Source organism: Nyctibius grandis, chromosome 11, assembly GCF_013368605.1.
Source record: "Nyctibius grandis isolate bNycGra1 chromosome 11, bNycGra1.pri, whole genome shotgun sequence".
Classification (NCBI taxonomy): Eukaryota; Metazoa; Chordata; class Aves; order Nyctibiiformes; family Nyctibiidae; genus Nyctibius; species Nyctibius grandis.
Genome location: NC_090668.1, coordinates 24,360,214 through 24,381,384, shown reverse-complemented (window position 1 = coordinate 24,381,384; position 21,171 = coordinate 24,360,214). Strand labels below are relative to the sequence as shown.

General features: G+C 52.7%; 1 protein-coding gene across 1 annotated transcript in view; it reads left to right on the top strand.

The window, feature by feature from the left end:
* IGDCC3 (immunoglobulin superfamily DCC subclass member 3) overlaps positions 1-19,186 on the top strand; it is a 110,156-nt gene extending 90,970 nt beyond the window's left edge. The window contains exons 8-14 of the mRNA XM_068409829.1: positions 9,331-9,578; positions 10,160-10,324; positions 14,986-15,174; positions 15,774-15,878; positions 16,978-17,116; positions 17,852-18,059; positions 19,022-19,186. Coding sequence (XP_068265930.1) covers positions 9,331-9,578; positions 10,160-10,324; positions 14,986-15,174; positions 15,774-15,878; positions 16,978-17,116; positions 17,852-18,059; positions 19,022-19,186 — 1,219 coding nt within the window. The remainder of the gene's footprint in view (positions 1-9,330; positions 9,579-10,159; positions 10,325-14,985; positions 15,175-15,773; positions 15,879-16,977; positions 17,117-17,851; positions 18,060-19,021) is intronic.
* Positions 19,187-21,171: the final 1,985 nt, after the last annotated feature.

The window sequence follows — 21,171 nt, the reverse complement described above, 5'->3', positions numbered from 1 at the left end:
CACGGTGCGTTCGAGGCGCCGCCCTGCTCCTGTGAGCTTTGCAAGAACAGCCTCCGCCTGAGGCATCGCTCCTGCGGACGGTGTTTGCACAAACCCACAGCTGCTGGGAAGATCTGTCCACCAAACCGTCGCTTCACGAAATTGTGAAGGGCCCTTTGGCATCTAAGTCACCCTACGCAGTCTCTCATATGCAATAACTTCAAGAAAGATGTTGAGGTGTTGGAGCGAGTCCAGAGGAGGGCGACCAAGCTGGTGAAGGGTCTGGAGGGTCTGACCTCCGAGGAACGGCTGAGGGAGCTGGGGTTGTTTAGCCTGGAGAAGAGGAGGCTCAGAGGTGACCTTAGTGCAGTCTACAACTACCTGAAGGGAGGTTGTAGCGCAGTGGGCGTCAGCCTCTTCTCCCAGGCAACTAGTGATAGGACAAGAGGACACAGCCTCAAGCTTCACTAGGGGAGGTTCAGGTTGGACATTAGGAAGAATTTCTTCTGAGCAAGGGTCATTAGGCATTGGAAGGGGCTGCCCAGGGAGGTGGTGGAGTCACCATCTCTGGAGGTGTTTAAGACAAGACTGGACATGGCACTTAGTGCCATGGTCTAGTTGACATGGTGGTGTCAGGGCAATGGTTGGACTCGATGATCCCAGAGATCTCTTCCAACCTGGTTGATTCTGTGATTCTGTAACTGCAAATCCAAGGAGAGCAAACCCTCAGGGTCAGGGGAACATCAGAAACCCATCGGCGTTGAGGTGGGGATAAGAGCTTTGGGACTGGATTTGCTGCAGATTGGATGTAGCTACTGGTACGACATCAGATGATCACTTGCCAAGCAACTTCCAGCCTTTCAGCGCAGTAAAATAAGCCTCACGGGCTGCGTCCGATAAACACCTCTTCCCTCGTGGTCCCTCAGATGTGAGTTCTCGTCGCCTGATGTGTTGACAGTTTCTGGGCATGTTAGCATTAAAGATCAGCCTTGTGCTGTGCCCTCTCCAGAGGTGGTGGTTGTGTTTTGAAAATGCCAGCTGCGTGGGAACAAAACATCCAATCGATGGTTAGCAAAAATCAAAAGCAGTTCTGGGATAACGGATAATTGTTAATGAAAAATGCATGAAGGCTCGGGCCGAGGGATTGTGGGCTTTGCCATTAACAGCTGTGAATCAGCATCGCTGAAGGAGCTGACGACGGGGCTGCCTCGCCGTGCCGTGCCTGGGTTGGGGATGGAGCCTGTCGCTGTCGGGGCGATGCTGCGCTGACCCACGCTCTCGGATGGAGAAGCTGATGGAGCCTTTTTGACTTTGGTGGAGCCATCCCCGTGTCCAGCAGCCACAGGGTCTGTCTCTGTTGATCAGAGATGCCGTTTTGCCTGTATTTTTCCTGAGGTGATTCAGATTCATCACAATCCAAATGCCTGAGAGGTGTAATGGGCATTTCCAGCAATATTCCCACCCGGCATCACCAGCCCGGCAGCGGGCTGCAGGAGGAAGGGGCGGTTACTGGCCAAGTTAATTGTGGGCTTGTGTAAAATCATGCTTTCTAGGTTATTACTTCAAAATTTACAAGGAAGGATGAAATAGTACCCGAATTACTGCTCTGAAAGGTTTATTGCTTTTCTTCCTTTGACCCAATTAGGTTCAGGGGGGTAATTTTCAGCCTAGAAGTATATCACACTATGGGGTTTATATTGCCGTAGTAGCAAGGAACACAGGCCAACATCGTCAGAGAAGGCAGGCTCTAAATATTGATTTTCCAAGAAGATTTTATTTACAAAATGGTAATTAAGGGACTTCGTTTGTTCCACCAGAAAAAGGCTTCGTTAGAACCTGGGCTCGGGTGGCATTGGCTCTCCTTGGTGACCTTCGCTTAGGAGCTGTCTCCGTTTTAAATTCTTCCTCACTGGTTTGTGCTTGTTTTAGTGCTTTGGGAATGACTCGCTTCAAGGGCCGCGAATGCTCAGGGTTGATCAGAGAAAATACTCCTCTGTCAATAAACTTCAGGACAACTTTGCTTTTCTTGCACTTGTCGTGTTGCTTAATCCTAGCACGAGCGCTTGGGACCGGACAACCCTTTGGTACCAAACCCAGGGAAACTGGAGCTGGTCTTTCACAAAGTGAATTTTTTTCTGTAAACCCCACGTTAGATGGGTGCAGAGAGATGCAGATGGGTTTGTACATCCCTTCATCATGCTCAAACCCCACAAACTCGTGAATTTGTAGGGATTTGGACGCCTTAAGAGAGGACAGGCAAGCCTGCAGGTTATCTAATGCAATTAGTTTGAGGACTGTTGGTGACTATGGGAAGGGTACTGTATAGCAAATCATATTTCAGTTCCCAGAAGCATGACAAATAAGTACATGGAGCACTGGGATGTTAACCAGCTGCTCCTGATTTAACAATAATTTATGAGTTTGACTTTGGAAGACGTGTGGAAATGGCCTTTGCAGGGAAGATCTCTGCACGAGCGCCCAAAGCCCCGCTGAGCAGTGGGGCATCAGCATGATCCAGCCTTCCCCGCACCGAGCAGGGATCCCGTGCTGGGGTCATGCAGCCATATCCCACAAAAAGGATCCGCAGCAGCCGATGGCATTGGGCGTCAGTCTCTCCTTCTCATGTGGCTGTGATTATTTTGCTACCAAGTTGCCCGTGTAATTCTTCTCTGTGTGCTGCTCCACTGAGCTGCTCTTGAAGTGCGTCACCGATTCAGGGGTTTAAGTGTTTCCTCAAACTGTTGCATACAGCAAAATACATCTGCAGGGAATGGTCCTCACACAGGAGCCTGTGAGGAAGGACTGAGCCCGTCGTGGGGCAGCCTGAAATCAGCCTCCCCTGGATTAGGCTGGGTGTTTTTCCTCTCCAACACCCATGCCCCTTGCTGGGCAAAAGGTCTGGGGGACTTCCCATTGAGCACAGATAGCTCTCCCACCTGTCTGCACTAGCAGTCCTACCCAAAGAGGCTTCTACCCTCCCTTCCAGATGTTTTGTGCTTCCCTGCTGTCCCACAGATGTAAAGGCTTTTCTGCTCCCTCCCTGGGACAGGATTCGGTTCAGTCGGTGGTTGCACTCTCTGACTTGTGAGAACAGGTTGAGTGGCAGCCAACGCGTTCACCAGATAACCACCGAGTCTCGTAATACGGAGCAGCCGGCTCTGGCTGTTGTCTCCTGCCTGTGCCAGGGTGCACTTCCCAGCTCTGCAGGGATGGGAGGACACGACTCCGGCACTGTCAGTCCAGTTGTACCCTCTTGCCTTGGGCATGGATGTGAGGGAACAGACCTTTACTTGTACGTGGGAAATGGGAGCCACTCTCTGGCTGAAGGTGTTGTGCATGGAGCTCAGTGCCGTGTCCTTCCCTCCTGGGAAGGCTCAGACCATCTCTGACATGGACCACAGCTGAACCAAGGGACCTAGAGCCTCCAACGCTAGAGACTTGAGTGTCTGGTTGGATTGTAGAGCCAAGCCAGCCGTTTGTCCCCAGTGCGGTGCCTGAGCAGCAGCAAGTTCTCCGAAGGGCTCAGCACGTGTGCTCAGCGTCACGTCAAGGCAGTGCAAACCCAGGTATCGTGAAGCCAGCAAAGAAGGGTCAGCGTTTCAGGATGAGACGGTGCCACTGCTGTGCCTCCTGTAGCAAACGCAACGCCATTTACAACTTCCCATTTGCAGAAAACACACCGTACAGCCACATCCCCGTCCTCTCCCGGGGCCGTGAGAAGGAGCAGCATCTCCAACCAGCTTTGCAGGCTCAGAGTCTGACAGCCCTCTCATCGGCACTGGAGGGAGGGTGGGCTGGTTCCCCACGGCACCGTGCACCCCGCTGGGACCGGCAGCATCCCTCCAGAAACTGCGCTCTGGTGAGTCTGTAACCGCAGAAAGGGGCCAGCAGGCTCCAGTCCCTGCTAAACAAACTGGTTTGTATGGAAAGGGTTCATCCTCCTGCGTAACACAACCCAGTTTCACCTAGGAAGCCCTACATGGTATTTAATTTCTGGAGGTGTAAGAACATGTTTACAGAGGGCTGGGGATGATCTGCAGCGTCCCTCTGGGCCAGTGAGCGTCACTCTTCAAGCTTTGGGCCTTATTCTCAGCCTGTACAAGCATCTCTGCAAAGCTGCCAACAACCAGCACTGGAGGGGAAAAAAAAAAAGCTGCTTTCCAGCATGGTACCGGAGCAATTCGTTAGGTGCAGCATGATGCGACCCGTAACACATGGAGGCAGAGCAGGGCACAGGGACGGGGCGTCTGAGCGAGGCGCTGGTGGGTTCCTGGAGCTGCCAGCCCTGAGAACGCTCCCCGCGCTGGCCACAACCCGCTCCCTGCACTGATTTCATCACACTCCCTCTTTTGTGACATCCTTCCAGCTGGGCCCCTCTTCTTCTTTGTGCTGCTGAACCGATGAAGGGGCTTCCTTCAGTTCTCAGACTTTTTCAGAGGAGCCTTTGGAAAGCCGATCTCCGGTCACCGGCCCGGACCCCTGACCCCGAGGCAGATCAGTCATCCTGATTGCCTATGAACTAGGAGACAGCTTGGGAATAGGGCGGCTTTGGAGCGGCGGAGGCCTCTGGGTTCAGCTCAGCCGGGTGTGAATCTGCAGCGGCTCCTCTCCCCACTCCCATCAATGCCTGTCAGGGCATTGTGCGGAGACGTGATGGAGCCCTCGGCTCGCCCAGCGCCTTTGGTGACCAGCAGAAAGCCTTCTGGCATCTCGCCTCGGCCGACGTGCTCGCGGCGCTGCCAGTCTGGCACTCGCGGGAAAGTTTTCCAATAGCAGATGTCCCAAAGTGACAGATTTTTTTTTTTTTTTCCCTGTTGACAAGAAGAAACAAAAGGACGCTGCATATTTCAGATGGTTGACGCACAGAGACGCTCTGCGCCTCCTCGCACGGCAACTACATGTTTTCCTTTTGTTTGAGCTTCCTTAAAAAAAAAAAAGGCTCTTACTGCACGGTACATCCAGCCCAGCCTTGTAAATCCCAACGAAAATGGACTTTTCAAAACCTGAAGCAAGTTTCCATCTATCTATCTGCCCTGTCCACTTTGCAGAAATTTATTTTATGTATTGCTTCTGACTTGACTGTGCATGACAGTGTTACCGGCCACCCTGGGACCTCTGCAAAGAGGCAGCTGCGATGTCCGAGGCTCTGCCCAGCTCTGGGTCCCAGTGGCCAAGTGCTGTCCTGCTCCAGGACCACGGGCATCCAGCACATCATGGGGCACAACAGCCCCCTGCACCGCTACAGGCTGGGGGAAGAGTGGCTGGAAAGCTGCCCAGTGGAAAAGGACCTGGGGGTGTTGGTTGATGGTGGCTGGATATGAGCCAGCAGTGTGCCCAGGTGGCCAAGAAGGCCACCAGCATCCTGGCTTGTATCAGCACTGGTGTGGCCAGCAGGACCAGGGCAGGGATTGTCTCCCTGTACTGGGCACTGGCGAGGCTGCACCTTGAATCCTGGGTGCAGTTTTGGGCCCCTCACGACAAGAAAGACCTTGAGGTGCTGGAGCGAGTCCAGACAAGGGCAACGGAGCTGGTGAAGGGTCTGGAGCACCAGTCTGATGAGGAGCAGCTGAGGGAACTGGAGGTGTTTAATCTGGAGAAAAGGAGGCTGAGGGGAGACCTTATTGCTCTCTACAACTACCTGAGAGGAGGGTGTAGCGAGGTGGGGTCAGTCTCTTCTCCCAGGTAACAAGTGGTAGGATGAGAGGAAATGGCCTCAAGTTGTGTCAGGGGAGGTTTAGATTGGAGATCAGGGACAGTTTCTTCACCAAAAGGGTTGTCAAGCATTGGAACAGGCTGCCCAGGGCAGTGGTGGAGTCCCCATCCCTGGGGGGATTTAAAAGCTGTGTAGATGTTCTGAGGGACATGGGGTAGTGGTGGGCTTGGCAGTGCTGGGTTAACGGTTGGACTCGATGATCTTAAAGGTCCTTTCCAACCAAAACGATTCTGTGATTCTATCATCTGTATTGCATGAGAGGAGCTTTGCTCAGCCCCTCATCCTCCCAGGAGAGAGATGCCTTTGGCCCCAGCACCATGCTGTTGCCATCGGGCTCCTTGCTCCCTTGTGCTGCTTTCCAGCCAAGCTCCCCTCTTCCCTCCATCTTTTCCTCTCTCCATGTGAAGCAAATACTCTTGGAGGCAGCAAAGCTGAAATATCCCTTGTTGTTCCTGGGCTGCTTTGTGCTTGGGAAGCTTAACACTGCTCTTGACCTTCATGCCAGCCCAGCCCGGCTGCTCCTGGGTGCCCAGATACCCCGTGACCACATGGAAGTAATCCACTGCTGGGGCAGAGGGAAGGGCTGCTGCTCCTTCCACGCGTCTGCTTTGTGCAGAGCTGCGAGCGCAGCTCTTGGCCGGCGTAATCCTGCCTTCTGCCATCTGTCCTCACAGGAATCAGCCCTTGTTGACACAGTTGAGCCACACATCGGGTCCTTCCTCCCCGCGCCCCCCTCCCAGCTCTGCCTTTCTCCTTCCATTTAATCAGATACGTTGAGCCCGTGGCTTTGAGAGGAGCTTAGGGCTGATTCTCTAAAATCACCGTATCAGCTGAAACCATCACATTTGATATTCCATTTACAATGTTTCCAAGGAAACAAAGGCACAGGACATAAATAGATGACTGTTAAAACATTTGCTCACTCACCATGGCCCCGATAATTTGCAAGGCAGAAATACGAATGCTAAATCAACGTTTAATATAGGCAGGCCAATATTTTGCTGCAATTAGAAGCAGCATTCATTCTGACATCCAGGCAGGCTGTGGCAGGCTATTTACCATTTCCACTTTCCATGTACAGTTTTTCATTTACATAAAAGGCAGCTTTGATCATGACTCCCAAAAAGCTGTGAAGTGCCCCTCCTATCAGCTGATGCTTGGGATTTCCTCATCTGCAGCCAGTTCCCAAGTCCACCTGGAATTCACCTCAGAAGGAAATAATTTATTTCTCCCCAGAAGCAAGCAGGAGATGTGGATTTGGTTAGGTTTGGGTCATTTCTTACAGAAAAATAGCAACCAAAAAGCTCATGCAAGCTTTGGCGTAAGCCAACAGGATGATGCTGATGCTTGGAGGCATCGTGGTCTCCCAAACGTTCATGTCAAGTCTGAAGAAAACCACAGTTCAAATGAACTGGGCCGGACTGGAAATACAGATGCATAAATAGGGATTAATCCAGAGGGGTGCACGTGTGGGTGACGCTCTGAAATGGGAGGGGAGGCAGTGGTGGGCAGTGTTTCATTCAGTGCTGTGGGGGTATATGCTATAGCCGATCTATAGGACTAGTCAAGCCCCACAATTTGCAGTAACGAATACAATTACGCAGCCATTTACAGCGGTGTCAAAGCTGTCACTGGGTTCAGGTGTTCCCATCTGGGCAACTGCTGGACCTTTATTTCTGAAATTTTCCCCAAGATGCCCTGTTTGTGAGCACGTCCTACCAGGACTAAGGGCATTGTAAGCGTATTCTATCAGAACCTGGGTTGCTGCCTCAGGGTTGGTAAAAACATCTCCAATGTCTAAGGCTGCCTTTCTGTTTCCAGCTCGGAGCTGGACACAGTGTGGTGAGACTCCCCACCCCTGTCTTGGAAGGGTGTTTATTTATGTGGCCTCGTGCCTGCTGGATAGTCTCAAAGTCTGCTACAAGAAAGAGATGGAGGTGCTGGAGCGAGTCCAGAGAAGGGCAACGAAGCTGGTGAAGGGTCTAGAGCACAAGTGTGATGAGGAGCGGCTGAGGGAACTGGGGGTGTTTAGTCTGGAGAAAAGGAGGCTCAGGGGAGATCTTATCGCTCTCTACAACTACCTGAAAGGAGGGTGTAGCCAGGTGGGGGTCAATCTCTTCTCCCAGGTAACAAGCGATGGGATGAGAGGAAACAGCCTCAAGTTGTGCCAGGGGAGGTTTAAATTGTATATCAGGAGCAATTTCTTCCCCGGAAGGGTTATCAAGCACTGGAACAGGCTGCCCAGGGCAGTGGTGGAGTCACCATCCCTGGAAGGATTTAAAAGCTGTGTAGATGTGGTGCTGAGGGCCATGGTTTAGTGGTGGACTTGGCAGTGTTAGGTTAACAGTTGGACTCAATGATCTTAGTCTTTTCCAACCAAAACGATTCTGTGATTCTATGATAAATTGAATCGCGTTGTTCCTGGCTTGGTTTCAGAGGGAGGGCGCAAGCCCTGGAGAGAGCAGGGCTTTCATTGATGGGTCCCTGTGAACAAATGTTACTAAGAGCTGTTTTGCACGCTGAATAGCAAGACAGAGCTGACATGTTGCACAGTTATTTCTCAGTCAATATTTGCTGGCGTTGTTTTAAAGACCTTGGGCAGTGCAACCCTTGGGCTGGCCCTGAGCTTGCTCTAGTTGTACACGACCATTGCTGGAGGGTCACGCAGTGCAGAAAGGGCCTTCAGTTCATGTGGCCACATGTACAAGGGCTCTGGTTGTCCCTGTGCCCATCCAGCCACTCAACACCCCTCCTGGAGGTGGTGTGGGGATGGGCACCGTACCCAGAAACGCTCCCGTTTGGGAAGGTGGTACATGGCTGGCTGCTCCCTCTGCTTTGGGGATGTTTTCCACCAGTGTAGCCAGTGCCTGTCGTTATCTTGGAGGCTGAAAACAGCATCTAAGCCGGGTGTGGAGGCCCCCGAGAGCAGGCTGGAAGAACTGTTCTGGTTGCTGCCCCGGGAGAGCAAGCCTTGATGCGCCAGCATCAAAAACATGCTCAGAGGTTTTGAAGACAAAAACCTGCGCCTTTCTCATAAGCTTTGGCTTTTGGCTCGTGGGGATCGTGTTTCTGTAGGTGCAGAAGCAGGAGCGGAGGCTGTAACCCTGCCGGATAAGTCAGCTAATCCCGGTGTTACCCTAAGACGGCTCTAATGTGCTATAATGCAATTAGAGCATCACCGGAGGACTTTCTGGCTGCGCTTGATTAGACTTGGCTTAGCGACCGTGTGCGGTGCCTGGATGGGTCTCACTGGTGTGTACTGGAACTAAGCCAGTTAAAGCTGGTTTGGGTGTATGGATGCTCTTGCCACTGAGCTACCTCTGTAGCGTGGCTGGGATCCTCCTGACTTCAGGGCTTCACACCCTGCCCTTCCCCACCCCACCCTGTGTCCACATCTGGCTGTACTTGAACCACAGACAGAGATAATCTGCTCAGTCATGAGATCTGGGGAATGATGCGTCCACCTCTTGGGCTCTTCCTTCCCCAAGAGCACCAGCCCACAGCTTTCCGTGGAGATAAAGGCATGTGGGTTGCCCTGCCGTCAGAGCCAGCGTGGGGGCCGTGGCACGGCTGGAGGGGAGGGATGTCCGCTGCGGAGCGCTCAGTGAGGTGCTTGTCCCTCTTGTGTCCCCACGCAGCACTCTCTCCATCTACGGCATCAACCAGGCGGATGAAGCCATCTACCAGTGCATCGCCGAGAACAGCGCCGGCTCCACGCAAGCCAGCGCTCGCCTGACCGTCCTGTGGGCAGACGGGCTGCCCGGTCCTCCGCAGAGCGTGAAGGCTGAGACGGTCTCTGCAACCACCATCCAGGTGTCTTGGAAGGAGCCTCTGCAGAACACCAAGGAGATCATCGGCTACGTGCTGCACATCCGGAAAGCTGCAGGTACGGTGCTCTACCCACTGCCCAGAGCATCCTCTGCCTTCCCATAATTTAGCAACACGTCCCACTAGGTAAACCAGGTCTGCGGGGCAGTAGACAGTGCTGCCACCCATGTTCTCCATCATCTCCTTGTTTCTGAAGGACAGAGAGGTGAGGCAGTAAATACCAAAAGGGTGGGGAGGGTGAAGTCATGTAGTCAGATCTTGCTGCCCACATAGGTCTCTGGTAAAGCCCACAGAAATGTAAGCAGAAAACTATGTGAGCAGATACATAGGAAGAATTTCTTCTCAGCAAGGGTCATTAGACATTGGAACAGGCTGCCCAGGGAGGTGGTGGAGTCACCATCTCTGGAGGGGTTTAAGAAAAGACTGGACATGGCCCTTAGTGCCATGGTCTAGTTGACGTGGTGGTGTCAGGGCAATGGTTGGACTCGATGATCCCAGAGGTCTCTTCCAACCTGATTGATTCTGTGATTCTGTGATATCCACATTAGGGACCAAAATTACTGCTTGCAACATGTGTTTAGTCTCTTTGCCTCTTGCAAAGCCTAACGCCGCTCTGTTCTCTCTTTCTTTGCACTTCAGATCCCGTAGAGATGGAGTATCAGGAGGCTGTTAGCAAGAGCACCTTCCAGCAGCTAGTGACTGATCTAGAGCCCTCGACCAGCTACAGCTTCTATATAAAGGCTTACACCTCGCGGGGCGCCAGCAAAGCCTCAGAAGTCACGGTGGTGAGCACGCTGGGAGAAGGTAAGGAACACTGAAACCCGCTGTGTGCAGCAGCAGCGCTGGTCACCCCCATACCCGGCACGTAGACTGTGGTGCTGATGCTCCTCCTCATACTCTGGGATATTGTGTAAAACTCACTTGTGTTGTTACAGGGGGGTTGACTTAGACGCAGCGTTGCCTCTCACAGCTGATGTCGTAGCAGGGGGTGAGTGCAAGTCTGGCTGGTCTCGTGCATTGCAGCTGCTCTGGGCTCTTCCTAAACTGCTTGCTAAATGCAGATTTCCTGCTCAGGCAGCATCTCAGCATCCCCCAGCAGCTCTGGTACTCACAGCTCTTACTTGATAGCTACAACATTTTTCTGAATTTGAATTTTTTCTGCTCTACCTTGGAGAAATCACGCTAGAGCTGAGCTGTCCTGACCTACAAGTCCCTGCCTTGGAGCAGCCTTCTGTTTCAGTGGGAAGTTAGGGTGATCTCCAAGGCTTTTTTTCCTGATTTGGCCTCCCAGATGTGGCCACCAGTTAGCTTCCCCAGTAAGAAAATGGGTGCTCTGAGGCAGGACCCTTGCACACAGACACCAGACAGAAACCACAGCCCCCATGTGGTCTGTCAGCTGGCATTTTAGGAACATTTTCCTAGGGACTCACATCTGGATCTCATCTGCTGGGTTGTCACCGTGCAAGTTTATTTTCCTTGGTGCTCTGCAGGGAATTGGCGACCCGCAGAGTTTGTTTTTCCTTCCAGTTTAGACACAGAAAGAAGGACTGAGGCAGAACTTGAAACTCCTTGACCCAATGCTCTGAGTTCAGCTACTGGAGCTAGAAGCCAGCCATGCTTCACAGAGCTGGGTGCTTCTGCCGAAGTCTGGGTCAAGCTAGAGAGGACTTCTTGTCATTATTACCTTCAATCGTGACAGAAATAATTAGGTATCTGGTAATGGGATCATAAATTTCCTGGCTCTCTGAAGTTTCAAGGCATCACTGTCCTGCTCTGCTGTCCTTTAAAAAAGGCTTGTCCTGGGTAACGAAGCTTCAGCAATTAGCTCTGCGTTCAGGAGGGACAAGCTGGCCTGGTTAAGATCACTCAACCCCAGCTTGCGTTTGCCTTGTAGGAGGATAAAGAGAGATTTAAAAGCCCCAGTTCTGGCTTGATTTATTTGCTTTGCTTCACTCGGGTGCCTGTTGTCTTCTGCTCACGGAGGAGAGAGCGGGTCAGAGAGCCAGGATCCAGTGGCTTTCGTCACCAAATTAGGGTTTCACTGCAGATTTGCCTCTTGTCCCAGCCCAGCCGTTTCCCCCTGTGCCTTCCCGAGGTGCTCTGGAGAGCTGTGACACCCCTGGGCTCGGGGAGCCCCAGGCTCTGTGCTCACAGCCTCGGGAAGGGACGGGATTTCCCCCACACGCCGTGTCTCGGCTTTGCCACCCCGGCTCAGCGCGATGTGTGTGAGATGAGCAGAGACGTGTGCGAAGCCCCGTGGTGGCAGGACCCCCCGTTGTGGCAGGACCCCACCCCGTGTCACCACACTGCTGTGTCCTGCCTTGCGTGGAGAGGACACAGCGGGTGAGTGTGGCAGCCAGGGACGGCTCGGCAGAGCCAGGGCAGCGCTTGCTGGAGGGGCCAGCGGAGATGCTGGAGACTGGTCTGAATGCCCGTGTTATACTGGTGTTGTCTGGAGTAGGAGCACGGTGAAGGTGCTGAGGAGCAGGGCTGCTTTTGGCTTGGAGGGGGTCAGCTTTCCAGGGCTGGGGTTATGCTGAGAGTGCGCTTGGGTGAAGCCTCTGACGCTCTCTGTGAGTGTGGTGCTCCTTCCTTTGTGCCAGTGATGATTTTGAATGGGAAGTAGAAGGGCAGATGCCGTAGAGAAGCCACCCAAGTGAAGCTTGTCCTCCGTAAACCTCTCTCACTAGGAAGGTCCTCCTGTCTCCTCCCTGCCGTTCTCCTTTACGCCGTTTCACGAATGCCGTGGTATTTTAAATCTCAAACTCTCTCCGCTTCATTAAGCAGCACACACTCCTTGTTCTTGTCTTTTAATGCTTTTTAGGGTTTTCTCCAGGACTTTTTGACATTTCTCTAGGATGAAGACTGTTCCTTTAGTCATCTTCGGCTAAAGACGCCTTCAAGAAGAAAGTTGAAATGACCTGGGGAAAATTCCAAACAGCACAGAAGAGGAAAACAAGTATTCCAGCCCTTAGCATGAGGGAGCTGCCTCACTTATAGCAGATCCATATTATGTCTATATATACTTCTGTGAAGCACTTACACACTGGTGTGTGTGCGTATATTTACACACACACGCAGATATACTCCATCTGTGTACACTTACTTGTGTAATAACATTATAAACAGCACGTGCATTCTGCGAGTGCATACATATAATCAATATGATACATATATATCTACTCAAAGGTTGAATAAATACTATATATTCCATACTTTGAAGGAGAGAGATTGTGGTTTTTATTAAATGTAAGGCGCTGCAACCATAAAATAAAGCCAACTCTTCGCAAATCAGGATGGCCCACATCAGTGTTTCTTTGTCCCTGGGATAATGCCATTTCCCTTTCTGTGGTGTTTGATTTGGAAGCTTTAAGCAAGAGTCCAACGTCTCAGAGGGGGGGATCCAGACAATTCCTAATTTTGCCCTAAGGGGAATTGGGAGACTTAGGAAAAACAAGTATTTAATTGGGTTGCAAAAATAGGCAGCCTTGGGAAGAATGGTACCTTCTGGTATAAATAGAATTTACTCTGTGTTTTACACCCAGAAATTGCTAAGCGCAGCCTTCCCATCAATGCAATCAGAGTAAATCCTAGCAAGAAAAAATATTTCAGCCCCTTTTTTCCCCATTGGCAGCACTCAGGCAGGATGGGACCTCATTAACGTGGCCGAGGACAGCTGCTCTCTGAGTCTTTCCTCCTGAATCCCCGTGGAGATGCTCACCAGGCAGCTGGGACTTGGTCCTCTCCCCACGCTTATTCGGAGGGCGTCAGGCAAAGCCCCTGCAACCTGCAGGAGGGCATCACTTTGGGAAGAGGCAGCGCTGCCCAGACCCTCCTGCTCACCACGAGAGATGTCTTTCCTTCCCCTAAATCTCCTCGTGGGAAAGCTGGAGCTCTCGGTGCCTGGGACAAGGCAAACCGTTGTGCTGCGTGGTTTTGCCTTTGCTGTTAAATTTCCCTTTTTAGCTCTCGTCAGTCTTAGATCGACACGGCCGCGATTCATCTGCCTTTCGCCATCGCTCACTAAATTTGCTCATCCTTTAGAGACCCTTTGGGGGAAAAAAACAAGACAAAAAGCAGCATCGGTCCAATGCAAGCCCAGCAATCCTTATATTTGGGAACTTTTGAGCTTGTAATCGCGTGGGATCGGAAAAATAGCTCTGCCTCAAAGCCTGCAGGCTGCTGGAGGAGCAAGGCGGTTGTTCTGCTGGTAATTTTGCTGCAGGGTTTAGCTGAACTCACTGCCTGGTAGAGCAGTGCCCAAAAACCCTTCTCCGTAGTGGAGCAGAGCCCTGGGCAGGGCAGAGCCTGCAGCGCCTGGTGCTTGGCACCTTCTGAGTGGTGCCAAAGGCTGGGGAACTGATGGGAGCGTTTGGCCTGGGGGTGTTTTGTGGAAATGAGGTGAAAAAAAAATCATCAGTGAAATGTCCTGCTGAGACACATCTCTGCATTGGTGCGATCAGCGTATGAGGAAGGGAGGGAGAGGGGAAGGATGAGGCTTGGGGGGAACATGGTCCTACGTGCCCCAGCGCTGCACAGGGCTCCGGGGCAGGGTTTGTGCAGAACCAGCTTTGGAAAACCAGCTTTGCATCACAAAAAAACTTGCTCTGGTTTGCAAATCTTTGCCTCCCAGCCCACGCTGATGGGGCAGGATGGGGCTGGGCAGCTTTTTGGGGACCTGGGGATGAAATGGCCATGACCATCCTGCTGCAGCACACCCCGAGAACCAGGGCAGGGTTTGGGGGTTGACTGGAGCAAAAAGTGTCCTGATGGACTTTGAATGGGGCCTTAGTGACACCGGGCAGCAGCAGGGACATGTTCCCCCCTAAACCCCCATGTACCCCTAAGGCCAGGTAAGTGCCTGCCTACCAAAACCAGCCAGCCGTGGCTCTGCGGGGACCTCAGGCTGCTCAGGTGCTTCAGGCTGTCAGTGAAGATGCCCTGGTTCTCTCCTGAGTCCCCAGCACAGAATGACAAACCTCCCTCCTAAAGCCGACGGGGAGAGCAAGCTCCCGCGCACCCTGCAAGCCAGCGCAGGTACCTGGCACGCTTTTAAGACGGATGTCTCCAGCTCCATCCCTTCTGGTTCCTTCCTCCTCCCTGGGGGATTAATCACTCTGAAAGGTCCTCGTTACCCTCAGGGTGAGGGCAGCAAAGTGGAATTTGGGAATGCATTGCCAAAGTCGCTGCATTCCTGCCCTGACCCGAGGGGGCTGAGCATCAGATTGCAACTGGAGTGTAAAAGTAGCCTCTTTGCTTGCTGAACCGAACCCTTGGAAACTCCTGCAGCTCCCTGAAGAAGTTTTCAAAGCTGTTAAACCAGGATCTGGTCTGATCTGATTTTTCTCAATCTCACCCAGCATGAGTTTTGGTGCAGCGACCGCAGGGAAAGGCTGCTGGGGGATTTCTCATCACGCAGACTATAAAAGCACGTGCAACCCACTGTCTTTCTCTCTCTGTTGCAGTCCCAGCCATGCCATCCCTCTTTATTAAAGTCATTAACAGCACCGCCGTCCAGGCTACGTGGGAGCCCTCCATCAAACTGGGCCAGCACGAAGGCTTCAAGCTGTATTACCGCAAGGTCCACCTCTCCCAGTACACAGGTCCGGTGCTGCTGCCCAGCAACGTCACAGCGTACAACATTACCCACCTGGGTGAGTACGGTGACAGCTTGGTCTGCGTCCCCTCCTGCCCCTGGGAGAGCCTGTGGTGATGGGGGAGCTCGGATGTGTTGCACAGCCACCGAACTACTACACTACACCGAAGGTTGTAGTAGAGTGGGAGTCGGCCTCTTCTCCCAGGCAACTAGCAATAGGACAAGAGGACACAGCCTCAAGCTTCGCCAGGGGAGGTTCAGGTTGGACATTAGGAAGCATTTCTTCTCAGCAAGGGTCATTAGCCATTGGAAGGGGCTGCCCAGGGAGGTGGTGGAGTCACCATCTCTGGAGGGGTTTAAGAAAAGACTGGACATGGCAGTTAGTGCCATGGTCTAGTTGACATGGTGGTGTCAGGGCAATGGTTGGACTCGATGATCCCAGAGGGCTCTTCCAACCTGATTGATTCTGTGATTCTGTGAACAGGAGATGCTGCAGCTCTCCCCCAGGTTCTTGGGGTGCTCTCCCAGTAGCAGGTACTTGTTTGCAGCACCTTGTGTGTGTTTGGTAAGATGTGCGGTTCCTAAATAGGCATCACTGAGGGAGATAACACTAATGATTAAGGCTGAAATGTCCTTCTTGTGTCCCCTTTGAAACAGATGCCTCAGTGGTGTATGAAGTCAAGCTCCTCGCCTACAACCAGCATGGGGATGGAAACTCAACCGTCCGCTTCGTGTCCTTGAGGGAACCTGTGGAGAGGACAGGTGAGAGGGGACGTCGGTCTCGGCAGTGCTTTGGGAAAACCGCTTTGCAGGAATGTGGTGAGGCCTCACCCAGACACGTCCCCCAGGCACCTGGGGCTCTACCCCCCCCACCTCATTTTCAGCCACTCATTTATGTTCAGCATCACAAATAATGACAGAGCAGAACTCGGTGAGGCTGGGACCACCTCGTGCTGGTAGGGGCGGCTTCCCTGCCACGCGGCTTGCACCAGCCCCGTTGGCCCTTGTTAGTGAGCCCACACCTCTGCAGCACAGATCAACCTGGTGACTTTTTCACGGGGGGGACAAGGCAAACCACATGTCCCTGTAATTGCCAGTTTTGTCCCCTAAGCTCGAGCCAGAGGTGAGGCCATGAACACGAGCAAACCCCCATGCATACGCTAAGAGCTGCCATCCCCAAGTGAGCTGTGGTGCACCCAGCGTGTCCGCTCTCCTGGGTATTTTGACCTTCACAGGTGCTGGGAAGGAAGGACACGTGGCTTTGGAAAGAGGGGCTGCAGCGCACGAGCGCTGCATGATGTGGCAGAAAAAGGGGAAATCTCTAGAGGGAATCTCTAACTGATCACACCTTTCATATTCATCTACGTGTAAAAAACATCCTGCTGCTCTTGGAAGCCTTTTAAGCTTTCCAGTGGGAATATCTTCAAGAGACAGTTATTACTCCTCTGTCTGTGTTGGAGTAAATACTAATCTCTTTGTCATCTGCCTACTCGGTGCCTTCCATCAGGCATCAGCGTGGTGGCCACCTCCCACCTCCCACCTCAGACATGGGGTTTTGGAAAAATTAACATGAGAGTCTTTTTTGGTCATTAAGTGTGTCTAATAACAGCAGCCTGGGTAACGGGGCTGGCTCCATGGACCTTGCAGTCCTATGCCTGCTGTGCCTGCCTTGCTGGGGTACCAGGAGCAGGGGAGCTGCTTTGGCAGACAGTGATCCCCCGGCCCCCCACCCTGCTCTCCTCTTCCCCGTACACGGCTCCCAGCACTGCCCAGGCTCCAACGTTTGCTCTGGGCTCCCCAAAAGCTGGAGGAGCAATAGGAAAACAGCACCACTGACCCCTCTCCTCTTTTCTTCTGGCAGTGCTGAATCCCCCCTGCGACTGCATGAAGGATGAGCAGAACAATAAAACCTCCACGACCGGCATCATCATTGGGATCCACATCGGCGTCACGTGCATCATATTCTGTGTCCTCTTCCTCATGTTCGGGTACAGAGGAAGGTAGGGGCTGCTCGCGCCGCTGCTCGTGTGTGGGTGTCCCCACAGGGGTCTCACACCCCCAGTGCAGTGACAGTTTCCCATGCACATCTCAGGGCACGCAGCATTTCTTTCTGAGAAGAAATGCTTCCTAATGTCCAACCTGAACCTCCCCTGGTGAAGCTTGAGGCTGTGTCCTCTTGTCCTATTGCTAGTTGCCTGGGAGAAGAGGCCGACTCCCACTGTGCTACAACCTCCCTTCAGGTAGTTGCAGACTGCACTAAGGTCACCTCTGAGCCTCCTCTTCTCCAGGCTAAACACCCCCAGCTCCCTCAGCCGTTCCTCGGAGGTCAGACCCTCCAGACCCTTCCCCAGCTTGGTCACCCTCCTCTGCACTCGCTCCAACACCTCAACATCTTTCTTGCAGTGTGGGGCCCAGAACTGGACACAGGATTCAAGGTGCGGCCTCACCAGTGCCGAGTACAGAGGGACGATCACTTCCCTAGACTGGCTGGCCACACTATTCCTAATAGAGGCCAGGATGCCAGTGGCCTTCTTGGCCACCTGGGCACACTATGGCAAGCCCTGACCCTCCCTGCAAACCAAAAGCCCTTTCATGGCAAGGGGAAGAGATGAGACTTTATAGGAGGGATTTAGGGAGTGAATGAACATAGCAGAGGGATAAGGCGGAGTCAGGCTTGGGGGAAGGAAGCGGGGGAGGCTCCGGCTTTGCTCACCCTCAGGCTCTGCCTCTTTCAGGCTGCTGATGTGCAAAAATGTGCAGGAGCAGCTGTCAACCCCGCAGATCCCCAGGAGCCAGCGCAGTGCCACGGGCCTCGTCCTCAACGGGGCAGCTCGCAGGGACAGGGATGACCGGGACCTGAACGGAAAGCAGCTGGATATGAACGAGCTGGAGAGGTTATTCCCAGCATCCCCGTCCCAGGAGCAGCAGGATAAGGGAATAACGGTGAGTCCAGCAGCATGGGATGGGAGCACACCTAGAATCACAGAATAGAATCACAGACTGGTTTGGGTTGGAAGGGACCTTAAAGATCATCCAGTTCCAACCCCCTGCCATGGGCAGGGACACCTTCCACCAGACCAGGTTGCTCACAGCCCCATCCAACCTGGCCTTGAACACTTCCAGGGAGGGGGCAGCCACAGCTTCTCTGGGCAACCTGTTCCAGTGTCTCACCACCCTCACAGGAAAGAATTTCTTCCTAATATCTAATCTAAATCTCCCTCTTTCAGTTTAAAACCATTCCCCCTCGTCCTGTCACTCCATGCCCTTGTAAAAAGTCCCTCTCCAGCTTTCCTGTAGCCCCTTCAGGTACTGGAAGGTGCTAGAAGGTCTCCCCGGAGCCTTCTCTTCTCCAGGCTGAACAGCCCCAACTCTCTCAGCCTGTCTCCAGAGCAGAGGGGCTCCAGCCCTCTGATCATCTTCGTGGCCTCCTCTGGATTCACTCCAACAGCTCCGTGTCCTTCTTCTGTTGTGGCCCCCAGAGCTGGACGCAGCACTGCAGGTGGGGGGGTCTCACGAGAGCGGAGCAGAGGGGCAGAATCCCCTCCCTTGCCCTGCTGGCCACGCTGCTGGGGATGCAGCCCAGGACACGGTTGGCTTTCTGTGCTGCAAGCACGCACTGCTGTCTCACATTGAGCTTCTCATCAACCATCACCCCCAAGTCCTTCTCCTCAGCGCTGCTCTCAATCCATTCTCCGCCCAGCCTGTATTTGTGCTTGGGATTGCCCTGACCCATGTGCAGGACCTTGCACTTGGCCTTGTTGAACTTCATGCAGTTGGCATGGGCCCACCTCTCAAGCCTTTCAAGGTCCCTCTGGATGGCAGATGGGAAATGCAGATGTGGCCACATATCTAAGAGCATTGGTGACCTCCCCTCGTCATTGTGTTGTCCTCTTCTCTCTTCCCAGTCAGCTCACAGCCCACCAGCCACCCATGACGACACCCAGATATCCACACTCCCTCTGGACGAGTTCAGCATCATTGAGGAGCAGCCAGACCCCGTCCCAAAAAGCCTCCGTGACGGCAGCCCCGCAGCTCCGGCTCCCGACGACGGTCCTGCCAATGAAGGATAAAACTGCCAAGACTCGAACCCTCGTGGAGGAGTTACCAGAAACCAAACCCGCGGCTGGTGATGTCTTTACGAGTCGTCAATCTCAGGTCAATTGAAGATTTCTACGGTCTGATTGTTATTTTTTTGTTTTGCTTTATTTTTATATATATATATAAATATATATATGTATACAGCCCTTTGGAAACTCTGTGAAGTTTTATCTTTCTGACCTCTCTCGGGCTTCTCGGTGCGTTTCTTCTGACGATGGCTTTATCGAGACTGGTCATGATGGATTTTTTTCCCTGCAGCTGCTAAGTAAAAGACTCCTTGGCAGAGTCTGGCAAACTCTTCTGTCTCTGACAGACTCGGGGTACAGTGGAGCCTCTTCCTCTTGGTATCCCAGACTTATTTCCTGATCAGCAGCTTTAGGACTACTTTTTGGATCTATTTTTTATTTCCAGAAGACTGGATTTGGAGAAATCCTAATTTGACTCCAAAAATCGAGGCCCAGGAAGGCCATCTCTCCGTGGAATTGATGATTTTGTACACTTTCGCTATTTCTCAGGATACTTTTTTTGCTGATTGACTCAAAAGAATATAAAAAAAATTTAAAAAAAAAAAGGATTAAAAAAAAAAAAAGAGTGTGTGTGTCAAAGGATGCCTGCCTGAGGGCTACTGAAAGACTTGGACAGACAACCCGAGTGAACTCAGAACCTACCTCAACCGGAATGAATGTCTTCTGGGAAGCAGAAAAGCAGAAATACCTGCGTCTTCCTTCGTGTTCAAAAAAAAAAAAGACACATAGCGTAGCACTTGGTCAGTACAAGCTTGGTCCTACCTCAGCAGTCGCGCTCTGTACCTGCCGCCTCAGTGGTGGTGTTGTTGTTGTTCCCATGTAAAGCACTTCCAAACCTTGAAAGCAATGTTCTACCTCAAGCGTGATGGAAACTCGTGTGTGTGTGTGTGTGTGTGTGCGCGCGTGTGTGTCCTCTCCCCCCATCCCTGCCTCTCCCACCCAGCCCCGCACAACGCAAGGTGCTTCACTAGTGTTATGAGCTTTACTTTTAGGCACGTAGCGGGGCTCCGGTGTGGTTTTTGTGTGGCGGAGATTCCTATCATGGTTTTTATTTTTTACTTTAAAGACTGTTGGGGCCGTCACAGGCACGTGGCTTGATGCCCCGTGGCTCGCCGGCATCGTTGCTCTTGCAGGGCCAAAGTGGGTGGTGGTGGTGGCTGCCTCGGTGTATTCAGGCTATGGCTCCCCAAGGCTCCCCATCACTGTCTTGTCCCTTCAAAGCCCACCCTGCCATCAGGAGCACCTACGAGGAGACCCTGACACAGCACTTCCCAAACCCCTTGAGATGCTACTGAGCTGCTCCCAGCTCCTCCAGCGTATTTCCAGTGAGAAGGAGATCATCCAGAGGAGGAGCTGAGCCAAAAAGGGCTTGCTTCCCTGCGAGGGCCGAGGCGAGGAGGGGTCCTGTGCTGGAGGATGCTGGGGGCTGCCAGCAGCTGCCCCTTCCCCATGCCCAGGGTGGGCAGAGGAGCTCCTGACACCAAAGAGAGGGTTTGTGCATGACCTCCCTCCTGCCTCCAGGGACCAACTGCCACCGTGTCACCATGGTTTTTGGGTTGTCCTGGCACGGTGCAGCCTTGTGAGTGACCGGTGTTGTCCGTGGGGTGAGATGGGGGCACGCACTGGGGACAGGGACGTTGGCCAGCCCTTTCCCCACCACATGGGTTGGTTAAAACCAGGCGAATGTGAAGGTTTGAACTCTTTGTACAGGTGGTGGTAAGTCAAACGTCGCTGTATTTGCAAGGAAAAGTGAAAGGAATCAGGAAAGGAAATGAGTTTAAGTTTAAAAAAAGTAATAATTGTATTTTTTTAAGTGGTACCAGTGGGAGAGTCCCTTGTGTCAGAAACATCCCTCATAACCTTCCCCTTTGGCAACGGGATGCTACCAATAATTGTGTAAATAATCCAATACACAGGACGATGAGGCAAAC